Genomic DNA, 12,448 nt, shown 5'->3' on the forward strand with positions numbered 1-12,448 from the left:
CTTAGTGACTACAAATTGGAAAAGGCAAATCTGTAGCATTTGAACACTTACCATCCTTCTGTGTTCCGCGGAAACATGAGTATCATGTACCAGTGGATGTTTCTACAAATTAGAAAAGTCATGAAAGGATGTTCAGAAATTAGAAAAGTCATGGAATGCTCATGGGAAGTGCATGTAGGTAGATATCGGTAGATCCAGATCTGGCCGGCAGCTTAAAGAGAGAAGTGGGCAAAGGGCTTCCTTTTCATGTGCTGTCTGCAATGCAAATCATGCGGGCATATCATGATGTGAGTGGCAAGACGTCTCATGCGACACCGAGGACAGCTCTGCACCTTGGGACGGCTTCACATCTCACTGTGTGGTTGCGGTACTGGAGCAAGGCTGCTCGACAAGAGCATCAACGGCTTGTTACTACTGCCAAATGCCAACAAAGATGTCTCAGGTCAGGACTATTTCATCAGACCATACCTGTTCTAAAGGAAAAGAGGGGGCCATGCCTCTCCAAAGTCAAGAGTCATTATTTAGATTGTTTTTGTGTGCTTCTACACTATTTTGTTGAGAATATATTCCATTAAATCCATGCACTTTTTTATCCCGTTGTTAAGATGTCGTTTTCCTTTTTTTTTCCTCTCGCACGCTAAGATGTCTTTCTCCTGTAACAGCAGCAAGGATAGCAGCCTTCCCCTTCTCTTATATATATATATATATATATATAATGATGGGAATAATTGCTCTATTCCTCCAACTCTAGATGGGTGGGTATATATAGAACTTCTAGATGGACCTCTATACACATGAGCTCAATATACTCCAACACCCCCCCGCAGTCTGAACTACCGGCGCAGCGGTGTTCAAGACTGGACAACAAGAAAGCTAACACCCCCCGCAGTCTGAACAACCGACGCAGCGGTGTTCAAGACTGGACAAGATGAGAGTACAAGTAGAGCACAAAAGGGCTAATACCCCCGCAGCCACAACTAGCCACCGGCTACGTTGAGGCTGGATCGAAACTCCGAGAAGGTCGACGTCGACGAGGGCAGCCCCTTGGTGAAGATGTCAGCAAACTGGGAGGTAGTCGGGACATGGAGTACCCGAACATCACCGATGGCGACTCTGTCGCGCACGAAGTGTAGGTCGATCTCCACGTGCTTCGTCCGCTGATGCTGGACGGGGTTGGTGGAGAGATACACGGCGTTGACGTTGTCGCAGTAGACGAGCGTGCTCTTTGCGAGCGGGCTGTGGAGCTCCGCCAAGAGCTGTCGTAGCCAGGACGCCTCCGCCACGCCGTTAGCGACAGCTCGGTACTCCGCCTCGGCACTGGAGCGGGAGACAACCGGCTGCCGCTTGGACGACCAGGAGACCAGGTTGTCGCCCAGGAAGACGGCGTAGCCGGAAGTGGAGCGACGAGTGTCCGGGCAGCCAGCCCAGTCAGCGTCGGTGTAGACCACCAGCTCAGCAGAGGACGAGCGGTGAAGTACCAGGCCGAGGTCCACAGTGCCACGGACGTACCAGAGGAGACGCTTCAGCGCAGCAAGGTGTGACTCCCGGGGATCATGCATATGGAGACAGACCTGCTGAACAGCGTAGGTGAGGTCCGGCCTGGTGAAGGTAAGGTACTGCAGAGCGCCGTCCAGACTCTGGTAGGCAGTAGGATCAGCCACCGGATCACCCAGATCAGCAGACAGCTTCGCCTGAGTGTCGACAGGAGTGGAGCAGGGCTTGCAATCAGTCATCCCAGTCCGCTCCAGAATATCAAGTGCGTACTGCCGCTGGTGAAGGAGAAGACCAGACGGGCGAGGCTCAACAGTGACGCCCAAGAAGTGGTGGAGCTGGCCGAGATCCTTCATAGCAAACTCCTGCTGCAGAGAGGAGATGACACTCTGAAGCAACTGCTGACTGGAAGCTGTGAGTACAATGTCATCGACGTATAGCAGCAGATATGCAGTCTCATCCCCACAGTGGTAGATGAAGAGAGACGTGTCGGACTTGGCCTCGGTGAATCCCAGTGTCATCAAGACCGTGGCGAACCGAGAGTACCAAGCCCGAGGAGCCTGCTTCAGACCATAGAGAGACTTGTTGAGCCGACAGACCATGTCCGGATGACTCGAGTCCACAAAGCCCGCTGGCTGAGAGCAGTAGACAGTCTCTGACAGTGCCGTGAAGAAACGCATTCTTCACGTCCAGCTGGTGCACAGGCCACGAGCGCGAGAGCGCAAGCGAGAGGACCGTGCGCACAGTAGTGGGCTTCACCACTGGGCTAAAGGTCTCATCATAGTCCACTCCAGGTTGCTGAGTGAACCCCCGGAAAACCCAGCGAGCCTTGTAGCGCTCCAGTGTGCCATCAGCCCGACGCTTATGCGTCCAGATCCACTTGCCAGTCACCACATTGCCACCAAACGGACGCGGCACGAGGTCCCACATCTGGTTGGCAAGAAGAGCTGCGTACTCCTCTTCCATCGCACGACGCCAGTGAGGATCCGCCAAGGCATCGTGGACAGAGGAGGGTACCGGAGAGACCCGCGGCTCTCCCTCGGTGGCGGAGATAGGCGCGGCCTGAGACGCCATCCGCCGAGTCACCATGGGATGGATATGCCGAGGATCCCGATGGACGACGGGCGGGTGGTACACCTCCGGCGCGGCTCGAGAGGGAACCGGAGGAGGCGGCGGCGGCGGCGACGGCTCCGGTGTCGGCGTCGCAGAAACCTCCGGAGCAGGAGGCAGCGCTGGTGTCATCGCCGAACGGCGCCGGTACACCTGCACCGGCTCAGCGTACCGCCGCGGCGCCAAGGTCAGCGCCGAGCGACGCCGGTACACATGCACCGGCTGAGCGTACCGCGCAGGGGCAGGGGAAGGCACCGGGGCCGCGCGTGGCGCAGCGGGAGACACCGGGGCCGCGCGCGGCACGACCGGAGGTCCGGGGGCCATGCGTGGCGCGACCGAGGGCACCAGGGCCGCGCTCGGCGCAACAGGGATCACCGGAAGTGGTGCCGGTGCGCCGGGAAAACCTGCAGGAAAAGGACAGACAGGTAACGGTGGCTGGACCACCGGGTCAGTCGGAAACAGGGACGCAAGCTCAGGATCAGGAGAAGGTGTGAAAGAAGTGGAGTAGGGGAAATCCGACTCGTCGAAGACAACGTGTCGGGAGATCAGAATGCGGCGAGAAGTGAGGTCAAAGCATCGGTACCCCTTGTGGTCAGGGGAGTACCCAAGGAACACACAACGAGTCGAGCGGGGCGCCAGCTTGTGAGAAGCGGTGGCGGACGTGTTAGGGTAACGCGCACACCCGAAGACCCGAAGGTGGTCGTAGCGAGGAGGGGTACCGAAAAGAGCGTGGTGTGGTGTGGGAGCAGGAGAAGCAGTGGACGGAAGGCGGTTGAGCAGGTAGGTGGCGGTGTGGAGGCTCTCAGCCCAGAAGCGCGGGGGAAGAGAAGCCTGGATCAGAAGGGTGCGCACGACGTCGTTCGTCGTGCGAATCATCCGCTCAGCCTTGCCGTTCTGAGGAGAGGTATACGGACAAGACATACGCAGCTGAACACCCCGAGATAGAAAGAAAGACCGGGAGGTGGAGTTATCGAACTCCCGCCCGTTGTCACACTGGACGGCCTTAACGGTGAGGCCGAACTGAGTGGACACCCAGGCAAAGAAGTGGAGGAGGGTGGGGAAGGTCTCAGACTTGGCGCGCAAAGGGAAAGTCCAAGAGTAATGAGAGAAATCATCAACAATGACCAGATAATATCTATAGCCAGACATGCTGAGTACAGGAGATGTCCACAGGTCACAGTGAATGAGATCAAAGACATGCGCAGCATGCGAAGAAGAAACAGAAAACGGAATTCTAACATGACGACCTAACTGGCACGCATGACAGAGGTGCGCAGCAGGAGCCCTAGTACATGGAACATCGGTACTACGGCGGAGCTGAGCCAAAATGTCACGGCCGGGGTGACCAAGCCGGCGGTGCCAGGTGGTGGAAGAAGGCGTCACGGCAAAAGCAGAAGACGAAGAAGCCGAAGGTGAGGCAGCGGAAGCAGGAAGCCGAAGAGTGTAAAGGGCCCCCAGGCTGTCACATCGAAGGAGCGGACGCCGGGAAGCCGAATCCTTCACAGTAAGACCAGAGGAGTCAAATTCAATAGAATAGGAGTTGTCAGCAGTAAACTGGCGAATAGAAAGATGGTTGTGAACCATTTGTGGAGCAACAAGAACAGTAGGAAGTCGAGGAGCAGAACCCACGGCGGTGATAGGAAGGCAAGACCCATCACCAACCATGATAGAAGAAGGACACGAGGGGTGTGGGGGTCGGACAGAAGAGATGATACTAGCATCGGGAGTGGTGTGGAACGAGGCGCCCGAGTCGGCGATCCACTCGGTGCTGGTCGGCGGCGTCAGTCCCATGGTGCTGAAGGACTGCGCCAGAGCGGCCTGGTCCCACCCCCCAGGCCAGGTCGGCTGCTGGCTGGGCTGAGCGGGCGGGGTCCAGGAAGGCGCAAAGAGTGGAGCAGCGCCAATGAACATGGCCGCCGGCTGGAGCTGAGGACGAGGCCCCCCTCCCGGACCCTGGAACGGCCACATCGAGATGCGCCCTGACCATGAGTTGCTGAAGGATGGCCAGGGCGTACCTCCAGCGGCAGGGGCGGGAGCGGGAGCCGGAGCCAGTGTCGGCGCGCCGCCCCGACGGCCCCCACCGGTACCGGTGTTCCCAGAAGTAGGGCCACTAGTGCCACCACCACCACCCCGTCGCCGGCGACGTCCACGGCCCCCCTCCTCCGGTCTGCCCGGCGGGAGCAGCACCAAGGAGGGAGGTGGCAGGAGCAGTGGAGGAGGCCGGTGGAGTAGCAACGAGCGCGGCGGGGGTGGGCGAGGACGATCCGGGCGCGAGACCCCTGGAGATCTCCTCGAGGGCGAGGTCGTCCCGGACCTGCAGGAAGGTGGGGAAGGGCCTCTGGCGGGCGATCCAGCCCTTCAGGTGGTCGTAGGTGCTGCTCAGTCCCCGTAGGACATTGAGCACCAAGACCCGATCGGACACTGGATCCCCGAGGTCGTGAAGAGCATCGGCCATGCTCTTCATCCGCCGACAGTACTCACCGACGGAGAGGTCCCCCTGCACGAAGGTGCGGAAGGTGGCGTCGAGCTGGAGGGCGCGGTACTCGGCGTTGCCGAGGAACTACCCCTCGAGCCCCACCCAGGCCTGCCGCGCGGTGCCGCCGTGGGTCCTGACGAGGTCCTGAAGATCCAGGGAGATGGTCCCGAAGATCCAGGATAGGGCGACGCTGTCGAGGCGCAGCCACATCACGTCACACACCTCGATCGGTGAGTCGACGAGGACGTGGTCGTCGAGGGCGTAGCGGCGGAGGGTGAGGAGGACCTGGTCCCGCCAGCGGCCGTAGGAGGAGGACGCGGGGTCGAGGAGGACGGAGACTAGAGCCCTGATGTTCTGGACGCCGGCCGCCTGGAGGTGGAGCTGGGCGACCATGGGGTCAGTCGGGTCGTACCGAGCTCCAGATCCAGCGGGCGGGGCCTGGTGGGAGGAGGAGGTGCCGTGCTCGAGGTCGACGGGCTGGCCGGAGGAGACGCGGAGGAAGCGCTCCGCCTCGGCGACCCGTAGGGCGAGGGCGTCGGTCGTGGCGCGCTCGCGCTCCCAGGCGAGGGCAGCCACGCGGACCCGCTCCTGGGCCGCCGAAGCTTCCGACTTGGCGGCGAGGAGTGCCGCAGTAAGAGCGGCTTGCTGACCACGGAAGGCGGCGGCGGATAGCGGCGCATCCATGGGAGGCATCCCGAGCTCGGGCCACGTGGGATCGACGGCGGCCGCGGGCGGCTTGCCGGCAGCGATCGCGGCTCGGTGGGCGGGGACGGCGGCGTCCTGAGCGGCGTCAGGAGGCCCACCCGCGCCCGCGCCCACGCCAGGAACGTCCTGGGCGGCAGCGGCGGTGGTCTGGGCGGCTGCGGCGGCCACAGACCCTGCCTGTGCGGCGGCGGCGGCCCCACCCGCGGCTGCGGCGGCGCCAGGACCCGCCGGGGCGGCCTGGGCGGCGGCCCCAGGGTATCTCGGAGCTCCCGCGGCTGCAGCGGCGCCAGGACCCGCTGGGATGGCCAGCGCCGTTGGCTGCAGTCATCGCGATGGCGGCGTAGGGGGGCCGCGGGCCTCCCAGGGCACGCATCGCGTCTGCAGCAGAGGAGGAGAGGGGCCAGGCGACGGCGGCGGCGCCCTGCGCGCCCGGCGCAGCGCTCCCCGCGCCCGGAGCAGAGGGGGAGGGAGGGAGGGGTGGGAAGGAGGAGAGGGTGTAGGGTCGAGATGGCGGACTAGAGGGGGGGTGAATAGTCCTTTCTAAAACTAATTGCGTCGGCTAACCGAAACTTATGCGGAATTGAAACTATTCGCTTAGCCAAGACTACACCCCTCTAACTATAACTTTAAGGCACCTCCAAAAAGATCCTACACAAAGCAAATGGAGTGCCAAGCTAGTAAGAGCTCTCTTAATAATTCTAAAGCCAAGTCACACAAGCCTAAGCACTAGTACTACACAAACCGGGGGAGCTCCTACACAATTCTAATGAGCAAAAGCACAAAGCCAACCTAAGCTCACTAGATGCTCAAGGACAAGGATACACAATCCAAATCCAAGAGCTCAACTTGCTTAGTTACACAATCTAAGCAAGAGCAACTAATTAAGCTACACAAGCTAACTAGATACACTAGGATCTCTACTTCTAGCTACACAAACAAGAAGTTGATTAGCAAGCTACACAAGCTAACTAATCACTAGAGAGCAACTACACAAGCACAAGATATAGAAGAATGTAAATACAATGCTTGTGATTTGGAGAATGCAAACCACCGAGAAGAGTAGACAAAGTTGACACGGTGATTTTTATCCCGAGGTTCACTTGGTTGCCACCAAGCTAATCCCCGTTGAGACAAGCTCCAAGGTTGCCGCCGATCCTCTAGCAACATCGCAATGTTAGATCGCTCAAGTGGCACTAGATGACCGATATGCAAACAAGTTTGCCCCTCTTGATAGTACGGCCATCTATCCTAAATCCGGTCATGCACTTCTCTACACAACCTTTGACCGGTGAAATGAAATGCCCTACAAGTCATACCTTTGCCTTGCGCATTCCATTTCATCTTCCCAAATGTTGATGCCACACAAGCACCAAACTCCATCAAGCCTTTTGATCATCATTATGAGTCAACACTTGGCTTGATCTTTCTTAAATGATATGATCCACTCCATATCATCACATGACCTCTTTGGTCCATCGATCTTGACCTTGCTCGCTCTTCACCGTTGCCTCGGTCCATCGGCGCCAAATCTTGCCCAAGCTTCACCGCCTCGCGGTCCCTCGCTTCAAAGCCTTGACTTGCCCTTCTCCATTGCAACCGGTCCATCAAGCCAAGCCTTGTCTTGATCTTCTCCACTTTGGTCACATAACTCCATGTCATGTCTCATATGCAATGAGCTCCTCGATCACACTATATGAGCATAGCATCAACACTTAGCCATTTCTCCTCCATGGCACATGTTGCTCATACTAGTGTCTTTGTGTGGACTAATCTCCTGTGTATCTCAACATAAACACTTATTAGTCCACATAAGTTGTCACTCAATTACCAAAACCAAACAAGGGCCTTTCAGAGGGGAAAGGAGGGGGCCGGCGGCGGCGGCGGCCGGCCATGGCCGGCGGCGGCGGGCACCAGGGGAGCCGGCGGCTGGAAACAGAGGAGGCGTGAAACCCTAACCTAGGCTATTGATACCATAATGACGGAAATAATTGCTCTATTCCTCCAACCCTAGATGGGTGGGTATATATAGAACCTATACATGAGCCTCTAGATGGGCCTCTATACACATGAGCTCAATATAATCCAACAATATATATATATATATATATATATATATATATATATATATATATATATATATATAATAGCTCTATTGGAAACCCTGGGTATGGAATAAACTATTCCATACCCGACCCGCCCCTTCCGCACCCGATCCGCCGCTCCGCCCGAGCCCAGATTGCGCTCTGCCGCTCCGGTTTCGCACCCACCGGTTCGCCCCGGTCCGCGTCGCGCCCCCCCCACCCCCACACACAACAATCCTGCCACCCCCCCCACTACCAGCACCGCCGCCGCCGAGCCCAGCACCCGCTCCGATTTCCCAATCCCGGCGCCCGGTCGCCGGCTCGCCGCTCCCTCCCCCAGAAGCGTCCCCAATCCTGGCATCCCACCTTCCTCATCCCGGCGCGTCTCGGCCTTCCGTCGGCGACCCTCGGGCCATCGCGGTGTAGCGCTGCGCGTCCCATCCCGCCCCGGCGATTCATTCCGCTCGTTGCGCCGTCACCCATTCCGAGTTCCCACGCCGCCGCCCGTTCCGAGCTCCTCCGCCGTCGTCTCGGTCGACCGCGGGCCGAAGTCCTGCGACCTGATCCGCCTAACACGCGGGAACTCATACATCAGTTCGCCATCGTTTGTGACTCCGTTCCGAGCTCCGCGAGGACGCTCCGCTCCCGTCGCCGTCGCCCCCAGGTCAGTACCTGCCCCCGCCGTTGCCGTTGACACTTGATTTGTTTGTTTTTCCCCTAAAATCTAGCGACAAATCAGGTGACTGCCGGGCAACATCGATGGTTGAAAAGATTCTCCAGCTAGCTGCCCATATCACCTACAAAAATCACATACCCCGTGCACCAAATTGCTCAGTCCCTCCAATTTCCCTATCCATCCTTCAATCCCCACGGCCACAGATCCATTCCGTCGCAATCGCTGCACACCGCGTCCACATTTCAAGAAGCGTAGTGCACAGGAGATGGAGAATCAAATTGGTTTGCTTCTTTTATTTTCCACGTAAGCATCTATTTATTTCAGTTTTCAGTTTGTCGCAACCAACATTGGAATCGCATTTGTGGCGTTCTACCACGCTGGCGCCAGCTTCCTATCCCTCCCCTTACTATGAGCAACTAATCCTCAATCTCAGTTTTCCATGATGCGTACAGATCAAATGTCTATGATTTGGTTCCAATTTTTGGAGGCCTTCTTCCATGATTTGATTCCAACCTATGGAGTTCCTCTCTGAGTTTGATTCTATTTTATGTAGGTCTTCTTGGCTGTGAATCTGGAAGCCCAAATTTTGGACGATGCAGGTTAGTCCCAAATCAACCTTTCTCCTTAATTAATCCGAATTTCTGCACCACCATGGTGTCGTGGATTCAATCTAGCTGTGGTCTGACTGCCTATAAGGTTGTAGCAGCAGTTGCATATGTGCCGCTCGCCGCCGGCGGATGGGGCCACGTGCAGAGGCGATGGGATGGGAAGCGACGTCACCGTGTGCTTCACCGTCTAGGGAGCCTGTACTTGCTGCTGAGTGCATGATCCCCTCAATTCGACCATCCCTGTCCCAGCGGCCCAGCCGAATTTGTGCTCCCTGCTCTTGTCCCCTGTTCTTCTTCACTGGATACAGGTACTTCTATATCCTTTTCTTTTGTGAGCTGCTAGCCTGCTACTGCTTGTGTGTTTCTGATTGCTGCATTCAGTATACATACCTATCTGGGTGATCAAAACTCAGTGTATGGGCTTACAAATGATACAATATCTCATGGATTGTGATTGTTTCAGTTGGCTGTGCAATTTATGAGCTATTCAGTATTCACTCATAGTTAACTGTTGCTACTGCTGGAACGTTGTAGCAAAAGATTTAGAACTATGATTTATTACAAATATTCTAACTGCTGCTGCTAAGCCACAGTAACACAATGTTTGCACGTATTCTTGTTGATATATATACACACCAACAATTTATTCCCTGTTCTTGTGGGTGTCACACCAGACACTGACACAATGTCAATTTGCAGGATTATATTGGTTCTCAGCAGGGTGGTGTTCAAGAGCATGCTGGAAAGCTGGAGACGTATGAGCTTCCCATCTGATCAGTGCATGCAGGGAGGGTTCTGAGCTTAGACATGAGTGTTGTATAACAGATTATGAATTTTTATTGAGTGAACAGCACCATGGTATCCTGGTACTGATTCTTGCGTGGACGGGCAACCATATACTCTTTTAGCATATGGCCATGTTACTAGCAAACTGTTGTTTTAGCTACTACTTAATTTTTCTTTAGGGAAACTATTCAACTGGAACGGATTGGGATTTACCAATGTTGCTATTCTATCCAACTATTCAACTGGAACGGATTGGGATTTACCAATGTTGCTATTCTATCCAATCATGTGTAGACAATGTAATGCGTAACCTGTTTATTCGACTTAATCTGTCACTAGTTTTATATTCTTTTTGTCAGTATAAAAAATGTTAGAAAGGAGAATTTCTTCACTAGTTAACACATAATAATGGGCTAGTGCAGATAGTAAAGATTTGTATTTAGTTTTCTATGAGCGTATCCTATCACAAGCAGCTTTGTCCATCTTAGTTTATTTTGATTTGGTGTTCTTGATGCTCAGTTTTGTGTGTTTTAATAGGTTTGTTGAAGTGCAAAGTAAAGAATGGATAAAATAAAGTAGACTAATTCGTTTACTTCAATTTCAGCTCTAAGATTCATGTGGAAATCCATATATGCTTTATTTTTAGTTTAATGTAGCTAGGTGCCACTATGTGTCCTACTGATTCATAAACCATTTTGATATCTGAGACCTTTTAAATTGGTTATGACAAATGGTCCTGCTTACTTGTTAATGGACATGAAGTGCATCCAGGCACGCTGCCGTTCGACATCCACTCATGCAAGATTTGTTATCTCAGCCGCTGGCCTGTCTTGCTTGATGGCCTTTCCATGTAATGAGTGATTTGTTTGCCCAGTTTGATGCCACTGTCTCATAGAAGAAAGAGGACCATTGTGACAGCTCAATGAAACATTGTGAGAGCTCAGTTTCAGCTGGCTGCTCAGTGCGGTGTGATTGTTGATGAGTTTATTGCTGCATGGAGATCATCTGATACAATCATCAGAGGTGAGGCATCGAGCAGGTGCATTGGAGCAAATTAGGATGACTGGTATCATTCTCAGCATGTCGGTGCATTCGGACGTGCGGGTAATCTATGCAGAAGTCTCTTAATGACTGTCTTCTTTGCAATGAAAATTCTGGAATACTGTGATGGTGAAGGCCGTGCCTGTCTAAAAGACTAATATAGATCTGGTAAGCACAGTATACTATTTTCTTAAACTACATCCTATTTCTGCAATACCCCAATTTTCTTGTTAAAGTATTACAGTTATGCTTTCTTGCAGGCACGATCAGCTAGGATGAGGGATGAGATGCTGCATTACCTTACTTTTCACACAGCTAACATGGTGGAATACTTAACCGACAAGCTTCTCTAGTTTAGTATTGAAGGGTTCCCCTTCCATTTAAATATTTATCTGAAGTATAGTGTGTGCTAGCTAGATTAGTGTCCCAGTGCCTTCTTTCATTGTACATATATACATGTTACCCTGCTACACAAATTAACTTGGTGAACAAATATGCTGCTAGTAAAGTCAGTCTGTTGTATTTGATGGTGTTCTGCCTATCCGTGACCCATTCTCTCGCGAATTCTTTTGCCAATGCATTTTTCAAATACAATGTTCGGAGACCGAGACAGGCAGAGATAGCATTTCCAAGACAGCGATCGATTTTCCTCCAGCGATTAGGATTTAGGAACGATGCTTGTCGGAGACAGGAACTGCTTGGCGGAGACGTGTGCAGGAACTGCTTGGCGGAGACGTGTGCGCGTGGGACACAGAGAGAGAGAGCAAACGCTGCCTCCACGGTCCACGTACAGGTCACGAAAAAGAACCAGCCTCCTGTGCTTGCGTCGGAACGGCTCGAAGAAAAACCGCCAGCGGGCAGCCTCGTGTGCGGGCGAGTGCGCTGCGTCGGAACGGCTCGAAGAAAAACCGCTCGAAGAAAACCGCCAGCGGGCAGCGCGAGGGGGGCCGGGGGACGGCGACTGTAGGCTGGCTCGGGTATGGAATACCCAGGGTATGGAATAGCGGTGTCCTATATATATATATATATATATATATATATATATATATATATATATATATATATATATATATATATATATATATATATATATATATATATATATATGTCCCCACGTGGACTGGGAGATCTACTCGGATCTGACAACAATAGCAGCATCGTGTTGGTTGTGTCCATGGAATTCAGGCAACCATATTTGACAGGAGATCTGTTTTCTGTCATACACGCCATGATTTCAACATCCTAATATTTTTTAGGGGGTTTTCAACATCCTAAATCACTAGCTATCGGATGTATTTGCCAAATGCTGTCAACTAGAGATGACATTTCAGTATGCTATGTTTAATTGACCTAGCTAGCTAGAACACTAGCTCTGGAACCTAGAATCCTGTTCCGATCTTGATGGGTCTGAGATGGATCATTTGGTGTTGAGGGATGTAATTCGTCAGTAAAACAGTTAGTCACAATTGATTCC

General features: G+C 53.7%; 1 protein-coding gene and 1 long non-coding RNA gene across 7 annotated transcripts; both read left to right on the top strand.

Moving 5' to 3' along the window:
- The first annotated feature begins 8,126 nt into the window (after positions 1–8,126).
- Positions 8,127–10,149, top strand: LOC120652064. Of its 6 annotated transcripts, none has more exons than XR_005666440.1 (5): positions 8,127–8,527; positions 8,603–8,842; positions 9,093–9,138; positions 9,236–9,455; positions 9,847–10,149. XR_005666440.1 is itself a non-coding variant. In XM_039929759.1 (5 exons), the coding sequence occupies exons 2-5, from the start codon at positions 8,623–8,625 to the stop codon at positions 9,944–9,946; spliced, it is 579 nt and encodes a 192-aa protein (XP_039785693.1). In that variant the 5' UTR covers positions 8,133–8,527; positions 8,603–8,622; the 3' UTR covers positions 9,947–10,149. The 6 variants fall into 6 exon arrangements, 1 of the variants encoding a protein (XP_039785693.1); XR_005666441.1 differs by having other exon boundaries at positions 8,128–8,527; positions 9,246–9,455; XM_039929759.1 differs by having other exon boundaries at positions 8,133–8,527; positions 9,243–9,455.
- Positions 10,150–10,156: 7 nt separating this feature from the next.
- LOC120652065 lies at positions 10,157–11,501 on the top strand. The gene is made up of 2 exons (XR_005666442.1): positions 10,157–11,142; positions 11,235–11,501. It is a non-coding gene; the product is annotated as an uncharacterized LOC120652065 (long non-coding RNA).
- The last annotated feature ends 947 nt before the right edge of the window (positions 11,502–12,448 follow it).

Source organism: Panicum virgatum, chromosome 9K (assembly GCF_016808335.1).
Source record: "Panicum virgatum strain AP13 chromosome 9K, P.virgatum_v5, whole genome shotgun sequence".
Lineage (NCBI taxonomy): Eukaryota > Viridiplantae > Streptophyta > Magnoliopsida > Poales > Poaceae > Panicum > Panicum virgatum.